At 41.6% G+C, this 25,841-nt stretch overlaps 1 protein-coding gene across 49 annotated transcripts in view; it reads left to right on the plus strand.

Annotated features, from left to right (window-relative positions):
• The window catches only part of ANK3 (ankyrin 3), a 756,238-nt gene that overhangs the window by 481,183 nt on the left and 249,214 nt on the right, over window positions 1-25,841 (plus strand). For all 49 annotated transcript variants that reach the window (XM_077258828.1, XM_077258825.1, XM_077258804.1 and 46 more), the window contains 3 exons: window positions 10,966-11,070; window positions 13,033-13,131; window positions 14,324-14,422. In XM_077258828.1, coding sequence (XP_077114943.1) covers window positions 10,966-11,070; window positions 13,033-13,131; window positions 14,324-14,422 — 303 coding nt within the window. The remainder of the gene's footprint in view (window positions 1-10,965; window positions 11,071-13,032; window positions 13,132-14,323; window positions 14,423-25,841) is intronic.

Genomic DNA, 25,841 nt, shown 5'->3' on the forward strand with positions numbered 1-25,841 from the left:
GACTGGCCAGCGGCTCTCCCTACCTGAGTGTGACAGCTTCATGTATTTTTATGCAGCCGTCACGCTTGGGCCGGGACAGCCGCCGGCCAGTCCATGCATTGTGGTCCGATATTGATCCCCTCAAAAACAGATCTACATGAGCACATCAACAATTCCAAAAACCAATATGCTGCCGCTCTGGCTAAGCACCCACATGATTAGGATATTAGCCAGGGAATGACCAGGTAGACAAGAAACAAGCTGCCATTTCTACTTAAATATTACAGTAATTAGCATTATCTAACGTTGTGTTAAATTGTTAAAAGTTAATCTCTAAAATTGTATTTATCATATGAGCAAACGTGGCATGTGCCCAAGGCAGCGTAATTCAGTGGGCTGCATAAAATGAGAATATTTTAATAGTAATTTTGTTTTCCTGCTTTGGTATTCTTGGTCTAAATAAGCATTGCATTGTCTCGTCACATAGCTGAGGATTAGTGTATGGAAATGGGGCACAAACATGCTCCACTTTACGGTGTGCTCACAATAAGTGCCGACGGCAGCACGAGCTGGACGAGCAGCCTGGACACTTCCCAAAATGTCTGCAATATCTAAAATGCATGCTCAGCTTGGAGCCGGTCTCCTGTGTAGGATATCCCTTGTCACAGACAATGCTGCTTTGTTGCTGTTCCTCACATTTGGTTCTTTGACAATGTGCTTTTCTTTCTAATAGTTCTGAAATGTTGTAGTATGTATCCTGCAACCGGCAGTAGAAAACCTTTCTAAATTGTTAGCATTTTTCCTTGCAGTTGAATTTAAAATCTACCTCTCCTTTGACATAAAACGTATGGAAAGCATGGTTATGCTGCCGTCACTACTGATAAGTTAAAACTGCTTTTAGGTGCACATAGAAGTCTAATCTCTCCATGAATTTATTATCATACTCTGTAACTTGCGATCTTTTTTACTCCCTCTTAATTAACATTCTGCCAGCACTATAGGTGCAGGGACTTTCTTTAACCCACTTCCCAGTTGTTCTTCAATGGCTTGTCTGCCCCTTATAGAAATCCAGTCTCTCTCTTAGGGCATTATGCAGTTTGATAGACAAAAGAGCAGAAACAGAAAGACAATGACCAGCCCCTACCTCCTGTAATGTGAGTTATAATCACTGCTGCTAGAGACAGGTTATACCTGATAGCAGGTAGTGGGCAGCAATATACACAGAAGGATTTTTTTTTCAGGGGTATGATGCCATAATCTTTAAATAAAGCAATTTTCATATTTTCTGTTTCTCATATAGCTATCAAATGACATCAGTGATCATTTAAATCTTCATTTCTTAACACAACATCAAAGGTTATTTCCAAAAATGCCATGGTTACGAAGGAACGTTGCTCCGTTTCTCATACCTCAATGAGAACTTCTCTTACATAGTTCAATTTAGCAGAACTTTTTTTCGTGTCCTGTTTTATCATATCAGTACCAAATCTTAACCATTGGCCCGAGTTGGAATTTTTGGGCAGACAAATAATTCCAATCTCTTTTCTTAGAATTAAAGACTTTCTCATTGTCAGTGTAATACTTGGTTTGATGATTAATTATTGTGCAAATATTGAACTTGATCTTTTATTTTCCACCATATTAAAACAAAAACGATTTCCGTAATTCACTCATTCAAAGAAAAATATTCCACATTTAACCAACTAACAAAATTCATCACATATCCACTAGTATGATGGCCCAAATGTCTTGTTCCTCCAGCATGTTTGCTGTTGTGCTCCATACAACGCTGGATATACAGAAACATTTAATAAAATCCTTGCGTTTTGGGGCCTTTGGTTTTCATAAGTGCCTTTCACCCAACAAACTCTTTTAATCTGCTAGTAGACCGCCCATCCATGCTACACCCCAGTTTACCAAGGAATAGCCAGTTGTGGTTAACCTATTTTCTGAGATCACCTATGGAGGAAAGAGGCTTTCAATATTAGTCTACTTTTTTTTCTATTGTTCTCTTCCCCAGGATGTTGTGATAGTGGATTAATTCATTGAATTACTACATGATGGGTCTGGATTAAGATATATTTCAACTGACCTCTATTAGATTGCTTAGAAGGGTGACTAACTTAGTGAGCTATGGCATGTTTGATGAGACGAATGGCAAGTGTTGTAGAAGATTTTTTTGGGGTTTTTGCTTTCCACTGGGCTGCTCACTGCTCTGTCACTGTGCGATGTGCACAATGACAGCGTGCACCCTCGCCGGCTCAGATCAGCAGTAACAAGCCAGCGATAGAGCACACTGTCAGTGCACATTGTAAGATGAATACCTGGCTTGCAAAGACCAGCACCATCCTTGCAAGAAACATCATATGCAGAGGTGACATAGGTCTGCACACCGAGTATTCTGACAACACACGCTTATAGTGTTCTTTGTTGCTGGTTCGTTACTACTGATCTGAGCTGGTAAGAGAGCGCGCTGTCATTGTGCACATCGCACAGTGACAGAATGGGGTTTAGCCCAGCCCATTAATCAAAGGTCACTGATGACATTATGTTTCGGGGATGGGGGGCAGATGAGACTTCGTTTGAGTATCCCAGCATACACTGGGATTCTCAAAGTGTCATAAAGACGGAGGTGGAAAAAAAAGAAAGAGAAACAGTTAGATCATGTAGTGAGGGAAGGATAGGGAATTTTTAATTCAAGTATATTGAAAAACAGTTTAGATTATGGCATTAAAACGATAGTAATTTAGGCTGAAAACTAATTTGTGGTTTGGCCCACCCCTTTAAGAGTAAATAAAGATGTTAACCTACATGGCTTGTGCAAAGCCATATGACCCCACATTGCAGTGATTTGCCTGACAAAAGTCAGCCTTTTCCTCTGACCCACTTTATGAATAACGTCTATGCCATCTGGGCACGCTTGCTCCTGACAAAGCTGGGGTGACATCTTCAAGTAATTGGTTCATATCAAGCTCTGTTCTTATATGTAATGTTTAATGTTTGTCACGATGATCTCATGTTGATGTTGTGATATTATACTGTGAAAAGAATATTTTTAAACTGCTAGAAGAAAAAATGAAAAACAAGTCATTGCCAAGGTCACCCATTATGAAATTTGACTGCTTCTGTCTACAAGAGTGCACTCCTCAATGGAATTTATACATTCAATGTAGGACACAAAAGAAAAGATTTCCGAACTTGTAAGAATGACTCGCACCGGCATCATGACCTCCTTTATTATAGTAGCCATGGTGTATTTGATGGATGCAGTGGACACTGGATTCCTTTGTGCAGGCATCTAGGATTTTAGTTGACTTATTTTTTTATTTTTGTGCAAGAAAAGGTTAGCCTGACCAAGGGCAATGTAAAAAAAGACTGTGAGCTTGATGTAACCAAAGGGCCCGAATCATCAAGACCGGTTTTGTTCACGCCGGTTTTAATGAGACGTTCTACGTCGCTAATCTTACTCCAGTCAGGGACTGAAGTAAGATTTATGGCGTAAGGAATGCTGTCACTAATTATGTATTCAATGAGCTGTGGTGTCATGCGCCTGTTTTGACCCTGACCCACCCCAGCTCTGCACATTTTGGGGGAACTGGGCACAACTGGAGTGAAAATGTCAAAACTCTCTACATTTTTGTGTAACCTTGGTGTTATGACACAGCTGTCGAGTGACTCACGACCAGGGGCTCCTTCCCTGTCCCTGACACTAGGGGGCACCCTAGCTGATGCTGGGGTCACCACCCTTGCCTTATCTCCTGAGTTAGCCCTCTGTCTGTTCTCTTCCCCCACCCAGGGAAGAGAGGCACTACTGTGCACCGCAGTACACCAACCCGACAAACAAGGCTACACAAATGAGGGTAAAGTGAAAACACCAAGCATACAAAATATTCACTCACATGTAACAGAGGAATGCATTGGTGCATGGAGGAAGGGGAATAAACCAATGTAGAAGAGGGAAGGGAATTACCACACTTACAAACCACGCAACAGTCACAGATAACTCCTTCAGAACTCCTTCTCATTTGAACTCCTCTCTTCCTAAGCCATGCAGCAAGTGCTAGCTCTGACATGGATTTGAATCAGGAGCCAGATTATAAAGGGAACAGCAGTGGCTAACTGAGCTGAGCTGAGAGTTCAGGGTTTTCCAACATGGCCAATTAACCCCTGTTCTGCCAAAAGGAATAAACACCATTAAAATGAAGGAGAAGTGCTTTTTCTCATCGCAGGAGTAGGAGCGATCAGACACCGCGGTCTTCTGGCTCCTCTCTGTTGCGGAAACCTCATGACACTTGGTTTGTGCAAAAGGTTTGCGACTTATCACAGTGTTTTACGACATAATTTGGTAATACAACACCTGTTTGGGCCCACAGAAAAGGAAAAAGCAGTAACTGAAGAGAAAGGTTTCTATAGTAACGCTGCATTCACACCTCCACAAAAATGGACTGTGTGAAGACTGTATATTTATTTCCTAAAAAAGTGAGTAGCTCTCATCTGAGGAAAAAGAGAAGTTAACCTTACCCTGAAGAACATTTTCTTGCTGGTTTGATGGTATCTGCTCCTGTTTTTGGCAAACCTTATATGGTCATGAAAATTATTAATACAGAAGTAAAAATGATGCAAGCCATCATCTATACCTGTAGAATGTAAGCTCATAAGGGCAGGGTCCTCGCCCCTCTATATCAGTCTGTAATTGTTAGTTTGCTTACTGTAAGTGATATCTGTAATTTGTATGTAACCCCTTCTCATGTACAGCACCATGGAATCAATGGTGCTATATAAATAAATAATAATAATAATCTATACCAAGTGTATTATATGTAATGTTTAATTATTTATATGGATGAAGATCAGGAGTATTACAATCTATTGGGGCTGTGTTGAAGGAGAAATTGGTGAACCCAACTTTTATTTGTATGCCAAATAAGAAAACTAATAATATAGATTTTTTGTTTCCTGATTGTAGTTGGTGCTGGTTGTAAACACATCCAAGACCCAATTTATTGCATTATTAAAGGGAACCTGTCACCCCCCCCAGGCATTTGAAACTAAAATGAATCCCAGCCCCGCATTGTCTTATGATTTATTCTCACTGCGGGGCTGGGATTCACAGGCCGGGCGGCCGCACAGGCGCAGTCAGCTAGACTGCATATGAGGAAAGACGGGCAGCGCTCACTGCGCCTGCCCAAGGCATGACAAAAGAGCGCAAAGGAGGCGGCGCCCGGCGACAAGAAGACTTGAGTGACGGCTGTGTGGCGTCTGCAGCAGGGGAGGGGAAACACCTGCCTCCAGGACTGAAGAAAGGTATTTAGGACAAATTACAAAACGGATTATTTCTGCAGTTACAGCACCCAGAACTAAAAGAGCCACCTTGTCAGAATGCAGCATTACTGCTGCACAAGGTGGCTCTTTTAGTTTCAAACGCCTGGGGGGGGGGGGGTGACAGGTTCCCTTTAAAAGGCACTGGGATTATTGAGACAGAAAATCAGTTAGTCACCATCGCTTGAAGCAAACTGATCAAGTAGCTTGTGGCTGAACCATACAGATGTAGATTTTCATATGTCCCAACTCTTACTTCGAGAAGAACAACATTCTTTTAACCTTAGCACATCTGTACATGAGAAATAGTATATTCACTAATCAACCATTACATTAAATATACCATAGGAGAGAAGCAGGACAAAGGCACAGCTGTGTGACCTTGGGTTGATGAAGCTGCACACACACCAGGGATTACGGGTGCCACTTCCAAAGAAAAAGAATCTGTATGTCCATAGAAAAGAAAGCGGATTGGCACATACCGTCCCGTGCAACAAAAATCCTTTATTGTGGCATCATCATACCAAGATCAGGCAGATAAAACAGTGGAGCAAATACACATGACCTGTTGAAGCGCAATGTAAGTGTGAAACGATCGTCGTCTGTATTTGCTCCACTGTTTTATCTGCCTGCTGTTGGTATGATGATGCCACAATAAAGGATTTTTGTTGCACGGGACGGTATGTGCCAATCCGCTTTCTTTTCTATGGACATTACATTAAATACACCTGTCTAATTTTGTGCAGGCCACCTCCTGCCACTAAAACATCTCACTGAAGGTGCCCTGTGATATCCGGCACCAAGAGGTTAGCAACATATCGTTTAAGACTTGTACAATGCAAGATTAGGTCTCCTTGGACTTATTTTTTTCAGCATATTTCACAGGTTCTCTATTGAATTGGCAATACTTGGAATTTGGGAGCCAACTCATAATCTGGACTCCTTGTCATGTTCCTCAAATTTTTCCTGTGTAGCAGGACACATTGTCTCCATCCCCTCCACTGCTCTCTGATAGGACCAGCACTGGCGCCAGCGCCAACATCATCAATGGCAATGGAAGGGGAGAGCATGTGTGGGGCCTCCAACAATTCGTCCCATAAAGAAATCACAGGATGTTGCAAATGAAGTTCTAGAAGAATGGAACAGTGGCAGAAAGGTTCAAATTAACGGCACCAGATGCAGTATTACGTAACATCTTCAATTTGGACGGGAAGATCTCTTTAAAGTTCTTCTGTACTCTAACTTTTATTTTCAATTTTATTGTAGTTGGTTGTAGTTATAAATGATGGGAACTTTTGCTGGAAATAGAAAAAATGCACCACATAAATTGCATATTTTTTATCTTCTCTTGAAATTCTCATAATACCACATAACATATTAGCAAATCAATGTGTAAGTTTAGGCAATAGAAGTCCTAATTCTCACCCAAAGTGGTAGAGTCCTATCACTATTACATCAAATCCACATGGAGGCGTAGCTGAAACTCATCGATGTGTATTCACCCGTGAGACTGTGTGAACTTTTCGGGACGATGCCCCTTCCTTGTCATCGAAATTGCGCAAAGTAATATGTGTCTTATGGATGTTTTTTATATTTGAAGTTATTGTGCTATTTATCGAGAGGGTCCATTGGAAGCACAGTACACCCCTAGGTCCACGTTCAAGGAAGATTGGATATTACATGTAACAACTATGGCTGGAAATGATGTAAAAAAAAGCTGACTATCATCTCATTATTTCTCACATCTATATTAGAATATACCCAGAAATGTCCGAGCCCATTTCTACTACAGCATAAAGCCACTTTCTGCCATACTGCCTGCAGATCAATGTTTCAGGGATGAGAAGCGCTTCCTTTGAGCTGTTGAGTTATGGATGTTATTTTGTTAAGGCCATGGATTTAAGGATTAAAGGCCCTTCTACATGGAATGGTTTCTCAAGCCTTTGGATGATCGTTTCAGGCATCTAACCTAATCTGTTTGCCTGTTTGTCAAATGTATACACTAGTATTTTTAAGCTTTATTATATTCCATTATTTCTGTTTTCCATAAATTTTCCCAATGAGTTTGCAGAATTTTTCTTTTTCAAATAGGAAACACCATCAAAGAGGTTGTCCAGGGAGCAAAAAATATTTTGTAGGAATGTCCATGTTGACACAATAGAAATGGAAGAAAATGTCTACTCAGTCAATCACGGTCTTAGGTGGATTACTAGTGCGATTGTCTCAATGGACATTTCTGGACATTTCCAGTGTATTGAGACAGTATCAGGAGGTTGACATCAGCAGGAACCAAGTAAGCGTCAGTACAAGGATCAGTGAGGGTGACAGATACTTATTTACTCTTTCTTATTCCAGTCTAAACCCTTTTAGAAATTATCTTTATCCTTCAAAAAGTTTGTCTTAATTCTGTCAATATTTGTTTTGTGGTAGGCAATACAATATAGCCAGTTCCACTATTCCACCTTATAAGACCATGAAAACTTGTTTTTGCTTTTTTATATTTAAGTCAATAGATGTACATCTAATTAATGCCTACTGATTCATTCTTTTTAAGTGTGATCTGTAATTGAAGGCACCATTTTCCAGTATTGTTTCTATATACAAAAAAAATAATGATATAAAGATCCTCAAAAGCATATTTCGTACACCCTTAAAAAAAATGATCCTGTTTCCCTGAACTATTAACAGCATTTTAAGATCTTTAAGATAAAATTCTGCAACATATTCATTGGATACAATAATTGAGTAAAATATTAATAAAAAGACTTTCTTTATTTCACTTTTTATATTGGCTAGTAATATTTCCTTACAAACGTTCCCTATCCTAAGTCATGTGTCATGTGGCACGGCTCATTAAACACGTTATACTCATTTATACAGACTCATTATACTTTGCACTGATGAGAGATAGCAGCTTCGAACACCGTGCCTGCAAATTGATATTCTGGTTTGGCTTTTATCCTAAGTCATATTGGAAGGCTCGTTAAAGGGTCAATATTGACTTTTAGGATCGCTGCTTCCAAAAAGTGGTGCTAGAGTTGTAGTCCTCTTCCTCTCTGAAGAGATGATTTGCATATTTAATTTCCCTGAGGAGTTTGCATGGCTTATAAGTCTCCTCACTGTCACTCTCCACAAGGATAAACGTTACCCCTTAGACTCCAGTCTAGAGGCTTTCAACTAGACAAGTCAGATATCATACTTAAAACTGATGAGGGGCAGTACCCCGAAACACTGTGTCTGCAATTTGAGATTCTGGTTTGGCTTTTATGATAAGTCATGTGGCAAGGTTTGTTTAAGGGTCAATATTAACTTTTAGGATCGCTCCTTCCAATAGTCGATACCAGAGTTCTAGTCCTCTTCCTCTCTGAAGAGTCAATTTGCACACCTACAATTCAATAAAAACATGTTAGATGTTGTAGAGTCCCATTGATCTAAAGTCCTTATTGGACTTGTACAAATGGTATCCATTCTATTCCCCTAACTTTAGCCTGTGCTGATCTCTTTAGGGCAATTTCAATGACCGCACACTCCCCCCATTACATATTCTGGGCTTGAACTATGCTCACCCTTTTTACTCTGCAAACTCTTTTTTTTACCAGAATTTTTTGTTGATGGGGCGGGGAGAGGACTACAGATACATTCATAGGTTAAAATTGATAACCGTTCACAGGGAAATGCATCTTAAGGCTTCTTTTACACATACCTTTGTTTTGCGGCCCATTTTTGCAGCCCCAATAGATTTTTATGGGGCCGCAAAAACGGGCCGCAATATTTTCACGGTGCGCCGTGCGGCCGTGAGGGCCGTATTTACGGCAGTGATAAACGATCGAGCCTGCTCGATCTTTTTCATGGCTTATGGACACGGCCCCCATTAAAAATCAATGAACACGGCCCCCATTGGAAATCAATGGGGCCACAAAAACAACGGAAGCTTGTTTTTGTTTTTGCAGTGCACCTTGACTTCCAGTTTTGCGGAACGCCGTTTTTTCTCCCAATACTATTTCCATAGTGTTGGAAACCCGAAAAACGGCGATCCGCAAGTTTTTTGCGGTCCTTTATTGCGGCAGGCCGTGAAAATTGTGGCGATACGGCCCACAAAAAAGACCCCCAATAACGGGCCGCAAAAACCACGGCAAGTGTAAAAGTAGCCTAAGTGTTCATGTTAATACCTGTAGACATATTTTTTTTTACCATTTTTGGCAAATTGTTTCTGAAAATGTTTTTGTCATCCATTATTTTTAAGAAAAGCAAGGCTTGAAACCTCAAAAGTGGCAAAAGGAATTCAGTTTGAGGGATAGGAGTTATTTGTAACTTGTGAAATTCTACGAAATCTAAAAATAAAAGCAGATACCTCCGAAGCTTATAAATTTGTACCTCCTCCAAAATTAGAATTTGAGTATTTTAATTAGATCCTTAGATAATCATTTTCAAATTATTGCAATGATTGGAATTATCATTTAAGCATCTAATCTCAAAAATTAGATAATACTTTGGGAGTTAAATTCTAAAGCAAATAATTTTAGGAGTAGTAATATTTTGGCATCTCTAACCTTTTAGATAAGTGATTCTGATCTAAGGTGTTCTTTGGTCATCCATTGAATGATGACCTCCAGTACGTTCTGTCTGTGCTGAGCAGCACAATCCGTTGGCCTCTGTCCCAGAGCAGAATGCTGAACATTTGTTTTTGAAACAATCGCCTTCTTTAGAAGGGGTGGACGTGTGTGAACTGGATCCATGACGTCTGGCCCAGCGCGCTCACTGTTTACATAATCATCAGGTCAGGGGCAGCAACACAATGACGAATATGAATACACATTATCTACGGGGCATAAAGGGGGCTTATTGTTAATTAGAATTGCTATCATGAATCATTTGAAATATGATGATGGCGTGGGAGGATGTGTTGAGCCTTTTTAGAAAAAGTGTAAGGAGGAGATTTTATATCATTATTAATGATGAGCAGAGGATCCCCCAATCCAGGTGTGAAAAACATGTTGCATCATTCCCAAGAAGACTCATGGCTTCAATACTGAATACTCAATACTGAGCAAAGGGTTTGATTACTTATGACCATGTGATATTTCAGTTTTTCTTTTTTAATAAATTTGCAAAAAATTCTACATTTCTGTTTTTTTCAGTCAAGATGGGGTGCAGAGTGTACATTAATGAGAAAAAAAATGAACTTTTTTTAATTTATACATTAATGAGAAAAAAATGAACTTTTTTTAATTTACCAAATGGCTGCAATGAAACAAAGAGTGAAAGTGAATACTTTCCGAACCCACTGTATATACAGTATGAGATCATCTGTAATAGGAGAGTGAAGAGACTCCCATACACAATAGATCGTCTGATGGTTTCTCTAAAATCGCTGGATTTGGAGACCTTTAATTTAATGTCTATGTGGGCTTTAAGAATGTAACCATAACCTTACATGCACTTTCTATAGGTCCCAGAAGTAATGTGGCCCTCATCAGAGAGGCAGACGTGTGCAGAGCCTCACTGTTTATTCGGCTAATGAACTTTAAATCCACCATTTCCAATGACTGATACCTGTTTTTTTTTTTTGTTTAAGACTTTTTTTTATCACTTTTCTAAAGTTCTGTAATAGTTTTTTAGGTAAAAACTGATAGTAATTATTGCTATCTCCTTTATTTTGTCTTGCAGCAGTCAGACACAAGTGCAAGTTATCTGAGAGCTGCCAGAGCTGGTAACTTAGAAAAGGCTCTCGACTATTTAAAAAATGGTGTGGATATCAATGTCTGCAATCAGGTAAGCACGTTAATGAAAAAATAATAATAATACAAATTTTTTTATTAGTAGTAGTGGAGAATAGTGATGAGCGAGTATACTCGTTGCTCGGATTTTCCCGAGCACTCTCGGGTGGTCTCCGAGTATTTGTGCCTGCTCGGAGATTTAGCTTTCCTTGCCACAGCTGCATGATTTGTGGCTGCTAAACAGCTTGATTACATGTGGGGATTCCCTAGCAACCAGGCAACCCCCACATGTACACAGCCTGGCTATTAGCTGTAAATCATCCAGCTACGTCAACAAAAACTAAATCTCCGAGCAGTCACAAATACTCGGAGACCATCCGAGCGTGCTCAGGAAAACCCGAGCAACGAGTACACTCGCTCATCACTAGTGGTGAGCAAACGTGCTCGTATGCTAACCAAATGCCTTTGGTGTGCTCAAAAAACATGTTTGAGTCCCCGTGGCTGCATGTCTTGTAGCTGTCTATTAGCCACTGGGACTCAAACATAGTTTTCAAGCATGTCGAAGATACTTGGATAGCATTCGATCTTGCTCAGATAACACCTTAACCGAGCACGTTCGCTCATCACTTATTATTATTCTTTATGTGTTGCAGGCTTACATCACTAGTTATTGGTTGTACTAGGCTTTATGCACATGGTGTCATTCTCAAGTTTTTCCCAAGACGAACCCACTTCAGGAAAACTATACAAAAAAAGGTTGCACTCTATAGTGCCAAAACACGTCAAATATGAAATACATGAAATATGAATAGCAAAATGGCTTTTTGAACATTAGGAAAACATTTTTTTGAGACCCTTAACACAGAATTTGGCCAAATAGTGTGAGCCCATCAACCATCGTCAAGGTGGTCTCATTGAACTGATGGGTACCTGACCTCCCTGTCCAAATGTGAACACTTCCCGAAGGCTAATGTCTGTATGCTTGGGTGAATATGGACACCTATCTCAGCAAAGCCTACATATGGGTTGGCCGGAACCAAGTGTGATTAGATGTAATTAAAAACCAGATGGTGATGGGAGGAGTGCTCAGTCAGTCAGCTAACATAGAAATGACAGAAAAACGACTGGCACATCCAAACTAGTGTGAATAGGTGCATACTTCAGCGGTTGTTTTTCCGAGGCAGCCTTGCCGGCGAATCAGCCGTTGTTCTTGCAGCAAGGTCTTTTCTGCTATACTGTGAAGTATAGAGCGCGGGCGGCTTCTGAGCTGAAAAATGAGAATGTCACTTCTTTTAACCATTTCAAGACTTCCTAATACTGGAGCAGTTAAAAGATGAAACATAAGACGGAAAATATGCACAACCATATGGAGTTGACATTGTTGTGCATTGCTAATTTTATGAGAAGCTTCTTGATACTTTTTCAGAGAATTCCAGCAGAATCCTCCAGAAAAAAACATTATGTGCACATACCTGAAATATCATTACTTGATTAAAGTGTCGATATCTAAAATTAGCCCTGCATCTATTTAAAAAACCCAGATCCTGTGATCTATAGATCATGTGTTTCCCTTCAGTTATTGGTGATCTTACGTATTTGACATTTCAGAAGCAATCTCTATGCCAAAAAGGTTCCTGCAAAACCCTTCTGGTTGGAACATGGTGCTGTCTAAGCTCATCAACTACTTGAAAACATCAACCACTAGTGATGTTATCTTCTGACATGTCTATTTGACTGATAACTTACAGCTTCTAGTTTAGGAAACAGAGTACATTAATCTTTAAATGTTCTGATGTGAGGGGATGAGGAGATATAAGAGTGTGCCAAGTCTCAGAGGTCAAGGGACAAGAGAAGTTTTCATAGAAGGGAGCCATTGACCATGTTAAGGGTTGCTGAATGGTCTAAGGTGAAGAAGAGCAGAGAAGACTATATATGTGATAAAAAGAAACGAAGATTAGGTCATAGATTTTCATTTTGATGAACATGTTTACTAATATTGTGTATTTCTCATTATCAGAATGGGTTGAACGCTCTCCATCTTGCATCTAAAGAAGGGCATGTGGAAATAGTCTCTGAACTCATCCAACGAGGTGTTGATGTGGATGCGGCAACCAAGGTTTGTGCCTTATGTCCAGATTCAGGTCATCCAATTCACCACGTTTCACAAGCCCACCTGACAAAGCATTGTGGTACACATCTCAGCCGTAATTAGTGCAGCACAAGGTCCCCTCTGTTCATCACTCACTTGAGGTTGGATGGCACTTCTTATTAGTATTGCAATCTGAAATAATGGGACAATGTTTCTTCACTGAGGCAAGATCTCAAGAGGCTGATAACTGATATTTCAATGTAGGGCTAAATCTCCTTCTCCTAAATGTACTTTCTTGAAGTTCTTCATGCACTACACTTTGGTAATATAATTAATTGGCTCTATAACTTGATAAATGCTCCTTCCTAACAACATTTTTTGATACCACATTCTTTGTATGTAGTTTGGTCTTTATGTGATAGAGAAGCCTTGGGGACTCCAAAGGGAATTGGGCCCCGATGTGATTATATCCACCTTATTCCCTATAGCACTGACTTTGTACACTGGGATCTTCTTTTGATCCATATTGCGCTCCAGTAGCAGGATGGGTATACATTATATATTTTTCCAGATGGCAGGGATTAATAATGCCCATTTTGTTTGCAATCGCTGTCTTCTTTTTTTAATTTCAAGTTTTCCATTTCTTCTTGAATAACTTTGTATTAAGTGTTTTCATCAGACAGATAATCCCTATATCACCTAATCACAAGATAGGTGATAACCTGTTGATCAGTGGGAGACCGACTGCTGGGATCTGCACTGATTGGCAGAATGGGTCACTTTTATCCCTGTCAGAATGGAGCGACATTCTGCATACTCAACCGTTGTTCCATTCATTGAGGGCTGCACTCAGCTTTCTACAGAAGCCCCTTTGAGAATGAATGGAACAGTGGTTGGCTATCCAGTCCGCAGCTCCTTTTGTAACGGAGTAAAAGTGCCCCTTTCGGTCCCACGAGTCAGACCCCAGTCAATCCGTAAGTTATCCCCTAACCTGTGGATAGATGATAATTTGTTTTTATGTCCCAATTTAAAAAAGATTTCCTTCTTTCATCAGAATCATAGACCTAATCATTTCAATAAGGGATAAGATTATTTATTTTCTATACCACACAACTCCATTGAAGCAGCAAAACTTTTGTTTTATTCTGACATTTATGCCTTAAAACATAATATAGATGGGAATATTATAAAACAGTCATATTTTTATTTGTTTTTACAGAAAGGAAATACAGCTCTTCACATAGCATCATTGGCTGGACAGACAGAAGTCGTAAGAGTTTTGGTGACGAATGGCGCAAACGTCAATGCACAGTCGCAGGTAGGCTGTCGGATGCCTGTAATGTGTGTTTTATACACTTTTATTGCTTGAAATATATAATTATACATATGTTCTATTGGGATTTCAACATCTATCTTTAAAAACTTAGATCCTTGTGGATGATGTTAATTTGAAGTGGTTTCCTTTGAATAGAGGAGGCCCCATGACAGAGATAAAACCGGAACCAACATTATAGTGCTGAATTTTGGCATCTTGTAATTTTCCTTCTGTTGAATTCTCAGCATGATCCTAGTGGTTGCTATGTAGAATGGAGTCCTACACAAGTTTTTGCCACTACCTAGTAGGTGAGGCCAACCAGTGCTCAACCTCTCCTTTCTAGGACCCCCATAGCAACTACAGTCTGCCTTTATCTTGATAGTTTGGGGGGATGTCTTATGTTTTAACGTGGTTACATATTACAATAATTTAGCCAAGTCTTTAGAATATTTGGTATGAGACAGATGTACCTGTTTAACTTTGGAAATTCACTTCTGTGTCCGCTTATATAACTCTCCTGCCAGAGGACGCGCCTGCGTGACACTGGTAAGAATGGGACCACAGACTGCTCAAACAATATGAAATCCAATGGGACTCTCTAAGGGCAGGTGCAGATGACCATATTTTCGATATGAGCGTGAGCCGACAAAACATCGGATCGCACTTGAACCAATGTTATTCTATGGGGCTGTGCACATGTCCCATTTTTTCCTTGCACAGAGCCTGTCCGAGAAAAAAAATGCTGCATCCCCAATATAGATTCAATATTTGGATCACACTCGGCCATGCAGGTCAATGAGTCTGTGGAAACATTGGACTGTGCTCGAATGACATCTGTGTCTTCGGATTTCTGCACACTGACACATTGGAGAAGATGGAGACATTTTTTTTCCATCTTCTCCTCATCTGAGGGAATCGGATCACACTATGTTGACACTCTGGTCAGTTCTAATCAGAGTTTTATCATAGTATAATTTGCATAATTGCCCCAATTCTCTCGGATGAGAGAATACACGGCTATGTGACCCTGGCCTTCCAGTATGAAGTGTATTTAATACACCCAAAGTGCTAAAAATATCTTCTATTATAGTTGACTTGTCACAAACAGATTTACTTTGGAAATCTGTCAAGTCTCAATTTTAGAATTTCTGTCAAAATAATTTCATACATTAAGAAATTTTATCAAATGCAAAAATCCTTGTGTAATCTAGGACAAAATTGTATCTATTACTCATAGCTCAAAATAATATCCATGAGATAAATGTCAGAAATCAGAAGTTACCAGGGGAAAAAAATCTTGTCACATGAGCTGTGAAACAAAAGAGGAGCTGGTGCAACGTGGGAGATGCCCAACCGCCATTGTGTGGGCTACATTAATATTCAGTCACATATGAAGACACAATCAAGTAAATAAGGCAGCACACTGCAGCGCTGAAACATGCAAACATGAAACATGAAAACTGAACTGCATTACAGCACTAGAAATATGAAAAATGAGAGCGTTTAGCGCATAAAAATGGCCAATTTTATGTGTATCTGGTAGCCACTTTAGGGCATCTCTCATATACCAGGTCCTACGCTTTCCTTTCCCCTCTGAGAATAAACGTCTCCATCTGAATGGGTACCTGTGAAACCCATATGTTTTTTGAAACATATGAAGACACAAGTCTTGGTACTCCTCGGCTTTGTTATTAGGCCTAATACTTAGACTAGCCATATTAAGAACAGGGGAACTCAAAAATGTGCATACCATAGGACACCCACCATTCATAGCAATGTATAGCATGCCCATCGGGTGCAGCCCACAGATACACTAACGGACTGCCATTACACAGCCTAGGCCATCCTATATACCACTCTGCATCAACCAATCAGGTAGGACTATGTAATCACTCTACTCCCCTAATCTACCTCCACTTTTCAGTGTTGACCCTGTTTACTGCCTCCTAAAGCGCCATATTAGGCTATGTGCACACGATGCGGATTTCTAGCGTTTCCGCAGCATTTTTTCCACTCGGGAATGCTCCAAAAACGCAATGGATTACTTAAGCAATGTTAATCAATGACATTCCTGAAGTGTTGTGCACATGATCTGGAAATTTCCATCCTAATTTGCAGCGTTTTATTTTCCGCAGCATGTCAATTCTTTTTGCAGATCTGCAGCATTTCTGCACTCGTTGACTTCCATTGAGACAGTCAAATCCACAGCAAAAATGCAGGTGTAAAAAGGTTTGCAGATTTGCTGCAGAGTTGCTGCTAAAAACGCTGCAAATTGTCAAAGGAAATGATGTCAAAAGGAGGAAGAGTGTGTGGGCGGAGAATATGTGTGTGTATGTGGGCGGAGAATATGTGTGTGTGTGTGGGGGGGGCGGAGAATATATGTGTGTGTGGGGGCGGAGAATATATGTGTGTGTGTGTGGGCAGAGAATATGTGTGTGTGTGTGTGTGTGTACGGAGAATATATGTGTGTGTGTGTGTGGGGGCGGAGAATATATGTGTGTGTGTGTGTGGGCAGAGAATATGTGTGTGTGTGGGCGGAGAATATATGTGTGTATGTGGGCGGAGAATATGTGTGTGTGTGTGGGCAGAGAATATGTGTGTGTGTGGGCGGAGAATATGTGTGTGTATGTGGGCGGTGAATATGTGTGTGTGTGGGGGGGCGGAGAATATATGTGTGTGTGTGCAGAGAATGTGTGTGTGGGCGGAGAATATGTGTTTATGTGGGCGGAGAATATGTGTGTGTGGGCAGAGAATATGTGTGTGTATGTGGGCGGAGAATATGTGTGTGTGTGGGGGCGGAGAATATATGTGTGTGTGTGTGCAGAGAATATGTGTGTGTGTGGGCGGAGAATATGTGTGTGTGTGTGTGGGCGGAGAATATGTGTGTGTATGTGGGCGGAGAATATGTGTGTGTGTGGGGACGTAGAATATATGTGTGTGTGTGTGTGTGGGGGGGGGCGGAGAATATATGTGTGTGTGTGTGTGGGCAGAGAATATGTGTGTGTGGGTGGAAAATATGTGTGTATGTGGGCGGAAAATATGTGTGTATGTGGGCGGAGAATACGTGTGTGTATGTGGGCAGAGAATATGTGTGTGTGTGGGCAGAGAACGTGTGTGTGTGTCTGGGCGGAGAATATGTGTGTGTGTGTGGGCGGAGAATGTGTGCGTGTGTATGGGCGGAGAATATGTGTGTATATGGGCGGAGAATATGTGTGTGTGTGTTTGGGGTGGAGAATGTGTGTGTGCGTGTGTGTGGGCAGAGAATATGTGTGTGTGTATGTGGGCGGAGAATATGTGTGTGTATGTGGGCGGAGAATATGTGTGTGTATGTGGGCGGAGAATATGCGTGTGTATATGGGCGGAGAATATGTGTGTGTGTGTGTGTGTGCAGAAAATATGTGTGTGTATGTGGGCGGAGAATATGTGTGTGTGTGTGTGTGTGTGGAGAATATGTGTGTGTATGCTGGCGGAGAATATGTGTGTGTGTGTGCAGAGAATATGTGTGTGTATGTGGGCGGAGAATATGTGTGTGTATGGTCGGAGAATATGTGTGTGCGGAGAATGTATGTGTGTGTGGGCGGAGAATATGTGTGTGTATGGTCGGAGAATATGTGTGTGTGAGTGGAGAATATGTGTGTGTATGTGGGCGGAGAATATGTGTGTGCGGAGAATATGTGTGTGTGTATGGTCGGAGAATATGTGTGTGTGCGGAGAATATGTGTGTGTGTGTGGGCGGAGAATGTGTGTGTGTGTGCGGAGAATATGTGTGTGTGCGGAGAATATGTGTGTGTGTGTGCGGAGAATATGTGTGTGTATGTTGGCGGAGAATGTGTGTGTATGTGGGCGGAGAATATGTGTGTGTATGGTCGGAGAATATGTGTGTGCGGAGAATATGTGTGTGTATGTGGGCGGAGAATGTGTGTATGGTCGGAGAATGTGTGTGTGGAGAATATGTGTGTGTATGTGGGCGGAGAATATGTGTGTGTGTGCGGAGAATGTGTGTGTATGGTCGGAGAATATGTGTGTGTGTGTGTGTGCGGAGAATATGTGTGTGTGTGTGGGCGGAGAATATGTGTGTGTGTGTGTGTGGGCGGAGAATGTGTGTGTGTGTGTGTGCGGAGAATATGTGTGTGTGTGTGTGTGTGTGTGTGTGTGTGTGCGGAGAATATGTGTGTGTGTGTGTGTGTGGGCGGAGAATATGTGTGTGTGTGTGGAGAATATGTGCGTGTGTCTCTCTGGGCGGAGAATATATGTGTGAGTGGAGAATATGTGTGTGAGCAAAAAATATATGCCTGTGTCTGTGTTTGTGTGTCTGTGTGTAGCTATGTGACGTGTGTACTTTTTCCAGCTGAATGATATACAGCTGTTAGCCAGGCTGAGTATATGTGGGGGTTGCCTGGTTGCTAGGGAATCCCCACATGTACTTATGCTGGCTAACACATGTAAATCATTCAGCTGTGGCAAGAAAAACTAAATCTCAGAGCACTAAAAAATACTCGAAGGACCTCCGGGCATGCTCGAGAAATCTCGAGTAACGAGTATATTCGCTCATCACTATTAATTATGTTAATGCTGCTACATAGGCTGGTGACTGTGTGTGTGTGTGTGTGTGTATGTGTCTTTATTTAATATTAATGAGGGTACCTGGCTGAAGAGGTTGAACAAGGAAATTACATCACAATTCTTTTTTGTTTTTATAATATATCTTTATTTAGCTTACAAAAACGCATACAAAACCGCATCAAAACCGCAACAAAAATGCATCAAATCCGTGCGGAATTTCCATTGTGTTTTCTGCAAAGAGATGCAGAAACCGCGCAGAAATTTCCTCAAGCAAATCCGCAACGTGTGCAGATACCTTAAGATACCCACTAGGTTCCTCCACTGATTGATACCCTACCCTAATACTAAAGGTACCTTCACACTGAACAACTTTCCAACGAGAACGACAACGATCCGTGACATTGCAGCGTCCTGGATAGCGATATCGTTGTGTTTGACACGCAGCAGCGATCTGGATCCCGCTGTGATATCGTTGGTCGGAGCTAGAAGGCCGGCACCTTACTTCGTCGTTGGATCACCCGCTGTCATCGCTGGATCGGTGTGTGTGACACCGATCCAGCGATGTGTTTGCTTGTAACCAGGGTAAACATCGGGTTACTAAGTGCAGGGCCACGCTTAGTAACCCGATGTTTACCCTGGTTACCATTGTAAATGTAAAAAAAACAAAACAGTACATACTTAAATTCCGGTGTCTGTCACGTCTCTCGCCGTCAGCTTCCCGCACTGACTGTGAGCGCCGGCCGTAAAGTAAAAGCAGAGCACAGCGGTGACGTCACCGCTGTGCTGTGCTTTACGGCCGGCACTGACACAGTCAGTGCGGGAAGCTGACGGCGAGGGACGTGACAGACACCGAAATGTAAGTATGTAGTGTTTCTTTTTTTTTTACATTTACAGTGGTAACCAGGGTAAACATCGGGTTACTAAGCGCGGCCCTGCGCTTAGTAACCCGATGTTTACCCTGGTTACCCGGGGACTTCGGCATCGTTGGTCGCTGGAGAGCTGTCTGTGTGACAGCTCTCCAGTGACCACACAACGACTTACCAACGATCACGGCCAGGTCGTATCGCTGGTCGTGATCTTCGGTAACTCGTTTAGTGTAACGGTACCTTAAGACCCTGAAATAAATCCTAGTCATGTGGCCCTCCCCTCGGGCCCTACTTGCGACATACAGGTAGTCCCTGGTAGAAATTGAGATGGGCCGCAATGGATATGTTTTTTTCTTAGTTGTTTTTTTTTAATAGTGGTGGCTTATTCTAGTTTTTTTAATAATACACACATACACAGTTTTTTACAAATCTGTAGTGTCCAACTTAGAGGAGATAAACAGAATTAACGTCCTGTGCAGTCCTGTGTCTAAAGTAAACATAATGGGTAGTGATGAGCGAACGTGCTCATATGAGTAGTGATGAGCGAATGTGCTCGGATAAGTCATTGTCAGCATGCTCATGTGCTAACCGAATGTCTTCGGTGTACTCAAATAGTATGTTCGAGTCCCCGCAGCTGCATGTCTCTCGGCTGTTTGACAGTCGCAACATATACAGGGATTGCCTAACAAACATGCAATCCCTGCATGTATTGCGGCTGTCAAACAGCCATGAGACGTGCAGCCATGGGGACTCAAACATATTTTTTGAGCACGCCGAAGACACTCGGTTAGCACATGAGCATGTTTGGAAAACATACGAGCACATTCGTTCATCACTAATGATGAGCGAGTATACTCGTTGCTCGGGTTTTCCCGAGCACGCTCGGATAACCTCCGAGTATTTATGACTGCTCGGAGATTTAGGGTACTGTCACACAGTGGCACTTTGATCGCTCCGACTGCACGATCCGTGACGTTGCAGCGTCGCTTGATTATCGCTCCAGCGTCGTAGACTGCGGTCTCACTTTGCAATGCACGGCGCTGGAGCGATAATTTCATGACGTAGTTGCGATGTAGAAGTCATACGGGACATTGGGAATATCGTGCACACCTTTGTTACACGCTGCGATCATGCCGCCACAGCGGGACACTTGACGACGAAATAAAGTTTCAAACGATCTGCTACGACGTACGATTCTCAGCGGGGTCCCTGATCGCAGTAGCGTGTCAGACACAGCGATATCGTAACTATATCGCTGGAACGTCACGGATCGTGCCATTGTAGCGACCAAAGTGCCACTGTGTGACAGTACCCTTCGTTTTCTTTGCGGCATCTGGATGATTTGCGGCTACTAGACAGCTTGAACACATGTGGGGATTCCCTAGCAACCAGGCAACCCCCACATGTACTCAGGCTGGGTAGTAGCTGTAAATCATTCAGCTGCGGTGATGAAAGCTAAATCTCCGAACACTAACAAACACTCGGAGGACACCCGAGCGTGCTTGGGAAAACCCGAGCAACGAGTACACTCGCTCATCACTATTCATCACTAATAAAGACCCCTTTGAGTTATATGGGGTCCGTCTGCTTTCTGTTCATTGTTCGCTTATTGCTAGAACAGAAGAAATATTTCTGAGCAGAACTTTTTTTCAACGTTCTAAAAATATACAGCATGTCTAATGTATATAACAATGGAGCCCCACTGCTTCTCTTAGGTCGGGGTCACACTTGCGAGTGTGATGCGAGAAACTCCTGGCACAGCCGTCGGCACTCGGGACCGGAGCGTTCTGCTGCATAGAAATACATGCAGCCGCACGCTCCAGTCCCGAGTGCCGGCGGCAGTGCCGGGTATTGATGCGAGTTTCTGGCATCACACTCGCAAGTGTGACCCCGGCCTTGTAAACATTAATGCACGCACTAATTCAGTTAAAAATTAGGGCCCTCTGTACACAGTAGGTTGTATAAAAACTTTTACTTTACATTACTTGTATTTTCTTTTTTTTTTTCAGTAATTTCTGTTTGTCATTGGTAGAAGGTCAAACTTCCCCACAGATCTTATAATTGCCATATCCTAAAGTATTGGCATATCCTAGTGATGTGCCATGACTTTTTGAGACGATAGTATCCTTAGAGCAATTTCTGCCCAGACGACTTATGAGCCGGTACTCACGTGTCCTCAGTACAGTCGCGTAAACTGCATTGTTACATGGTCTGAATAAATAATGAGAGAGTGAGAGTGCAGTCAGCTACATTTCCGCCTTTCCTAGTGTAAGCAAAGAACAGATCGAAAAATTATTTTGTTGGATACAGAAATCTAATAAATTGTGAAATAGTAAAAGCAGCCAAGGTGCGACATGTATCAGTTACTAAAATCGCACCTTGATCGGCAGTGCTGAGACTCCCACACTACTGAGACCCTTTTGACCTCCAACTTATCTACGGTAGTTTCCTTTTTCAGATCTTTGTTCAGCTGCTTGAGGAAGATGGTATAATGTAAGGATGACAGCTGCGTCTCCCAAAGTCATTCTGTAGATTAATAGCTTATTTTACTGGCCTTTGAAGTGCAAATGAAAAGGGGTCTGGATTAACTTATTTTCAAGATATGGGTGGTAGCTGCTATCTATTTTTGGGCGTATTATTGGCATTTTGTAGCAATTTGATACAGTAGTTCAGTTTTGGCTTTTACCAATCCCCAAGTCAAAAGGTAACCATTAAAGGGAATCTGTCACCAGGTTTTTGCTACCTCAAAAGTTAACGGCATAATGTAGTAAAAGAGACCCTGATTCCAGTAATATATCACTTATTTTACTAGGTGCAAAAGTTGTGACCCAGAGTTCTTAGATGTACAGTCCAGCACAGTTGAGAAAGCTGCCCACACCACAGCTTTCTCTGTACATTGACAGTGAGCTGCTTATCACAAGAGGGGGCGTGGTCGGACCACTTGGCCCAGGGCAGCTAGTCCCAGCAATGACTATGTCCTAATGATAAAACCTTCATTGTAAGTAAATAACAGCGCCTGATAAGTGACACATTGTTGAATTCAGTGTTTTAACCTCTACGTCATGCTGTCCTCAGATGACATAACGAAAACCTGATGACAGACTCTATTTAATGGGCCACTGTTCCCTTTAAAGGGACCCAACTTAGCTCACATCTTGCTGGGTGCTCTGTATAATGGCAGGAGGATCTTTATCTTATGCATGGGTTAACTAAGGTTACCCTAAACAAAGCTTAGTACACACAAGAAATAGGGATAAAACAGCTTAACAGATTTATTTTTAGGGGTTTTAACAATGTTTGGTCAAGTTGAAGGAATGCAAACACAGAAAAGAAAAGTAAAACAAATTACTGTACAAACTATAGTGCAAATATATTATTATTATTATTATTATTATTATTATATATAGTATAATTGTATGTTTAACCCCCTAGTGTGAAGAAGTAGGACTATAAAACAGGTCTGTGTCAAAAGGAAACAATAATAATAAAGCAATATGACTTGTCTGTTAATTCCCCTGCTGTACCAGTGCTGCCGATCTGGTGGTCACCACCCATCTTTGTATACTCTAGTGACACCCACATGACCATTTAGTCAATCACTGGCCTCAGCAGTCTCTTGGCACATTGATAAAGTGGTTGTCTGGAACTTACACATTGATGTTGGTGGGTTTGCGAAACCCATTACCCCCATGATCATCTGATATCTGTTTTGGCAATGACTGGATGTAAACAATGAATGGAGCAGTACGCTGCAGCTCTGTACATTATTTATTGGCTGCTATCAATCTCCCATGCAAGTGAATGAGAAACAAGCCTCAGCTATCAGCAGTAGCCATTAAGCAATGTAGAGTTGCGGTGTTCCACTGGCTTGAGGCAGATCGGGGTGCAGTCTTGCCTTAGGCTACAAGTCTGCAGTCCAGGTATGTGACTGCAGACTTGTGAATCCTCACATCGAGTGCACTGCGCACTGTGAGGATTCTCCAGTCTTGACCGAAAGTATGAGATTTGCGTACTTCTGGCCACATTTCGACTAGACATGTCAGGCACGTCTAGTCAGCGTGTGACTGCACGTATGCAAATCACATACTTGTGGTCACACTCACGTTGCTTCCAGTTCCAGCACCAGAGAAACCTCACACTGCACACGATTTGGGGACTGACACGTCTGCATTCACATGTGAAGAAAGGAGGATAAGGAGTTCTCAGGTGGATGAGATAAAAGATCAATTTTAATTAGAAAACAGTAAAAAGTTCTAGAAACATGTTATGTGACACGTTCCAGGAATAAGACACAAACCCCAGGATCACTACTCACTATTACAACAACATTGCACATGTCCCGTGCATCCGGAAACCAGATGTCTAAGGTGCTAGTATAACAGTAAGTGAACCATGGAAAGAACCTCCCAAGAGAAGTAACATCATATAATACAAGCAGTAATAGTTATAAATCCCATATAGGGAGGGTGCTTACCAAGATGGAAGGAGTAGGACCCTGGGCCAGGTGGCGATACCCCGTCACGGAGTTGGTGCATATCTTCTCTTAGGGTGGGCCACTACTGAGTACTACCACCCTGCATATAGCATGCAACTGAGGCTTGTTTTAGTACATAGAGTGACTGTAGACTTGTAACCTAAGACCGGACAACCCCTTTAAGAATTGTACAGTTTCCATAAAAATCAATAAAATATTAGGAAATACACAGACATGAAGGGTCATCTAGATCATGGGGAAAGAGGGGAGGAATGATTCCCTTTTCCCTTAGGTTGTGATCCCTTCCTTTTTAGGTCAACAATGAATAATAATCTGTCCCACTATATCAAAAGCTATAGAAAACATTCCAGGATAATTTTTGCCTTGCATCTGAACAACGTCTGCCCATTTCAAGCCAATGGGAAGTAATGGCTTCACCTAACTGTGTACGAAATGCATTCCCAGCTAATCTCTCCATTGTAACCTTACATCAGGGTCTGTACAGGAATTTTCCACACTATTCCCCTGATTATCTCATTTTAATCGCAGAAGCAAACACCAAGTGCAGAACATCAGGAACATGTCCCTGCCACTTAGAAAAGATTACACTGTCCCCTAGGCTGCGTGCTTTCAAGTATGGTATCACATAGATTAACAATGCTGTAGAAATACTTTTGATGTACAGTACTGTGCAAAAGTTTTAGGCAGGTATGCAAAAATGCTGCAAAGTAAGAAAGCTTTTAAAATAATGGAAGTGTAAAAATAAAACTTTCCATTTTACTAATTGGAAAATCTGAATCAAATCAGTATTTGGCATGATCGCCCTTTGCTTTCAAAACAGCATCAAAGCATTCATTTTTCTAACTACATTTGCACAGAATTTTTGAAGGAACTCAGCAGGGAGGTTGCTTCAAATCTGGAACTTACCATGGATGTCTTCATGTGATCCCAGACATATGATGTGGAGATCCGGGCTCTGTGTAGGCCATACCATCACTTTCAGGACTCCTTGTTCTTCTTTACGCTGATGATTGTTCTTGACATTAGCTGTATGTTTGGGCTTGTTCTCCTGCTGCAGAATAAATTTGGAGCCTCTTTGATGGTATTACATAATGGATAAGTATCTGCATGTATTTTTTAGCACTGAGGACACCATTAATCCTGACTAAATCCCCAACTTCATTTAAATGCAGCCTCAAACTTGCAGGGACTCTCCGCCATGCTTCACTGTTGCCTACAGATGAGCATTATTGTTCCGCTCTCCAGCACTTCGGCATTAAACTGCCTTCTGTTACAGTCAAATAATACACTTTTTGACTCATCAGTCGAAAGCACGTGCTACCATTTTTCGTCACCGTAGTTCCTTTGTTTTTATGCATAGTTGAGTCACTTGGCCTTGTTTCCACTTCAAGGTAGGTTTTTGGCTATAATGCTTCTAAGACTATTTCTGGCCAGATTTCTCTGAACAAAAGATGGGTGTAGATGGGCCCCATTGGTTGCCTCCAGTTCTGAGCTGATG

The sequence above is a fragment of the Ranitomeya variabilis genome, chromosome 4 (assembly GCF_051348905.1).
Source record: "Ranitomeya variabilis isolate aRanVar5 chromosome 4, aRanVar5.hap1, whole genome shotgun sequence".
In the NCBI taxonomy this organism is placed as follows: Eukaryota; Metazoa; Chordata; class Amphibia; order Anura; family Dendrobatidae; genus Ranitomeya; species Ranitomeya variabilis.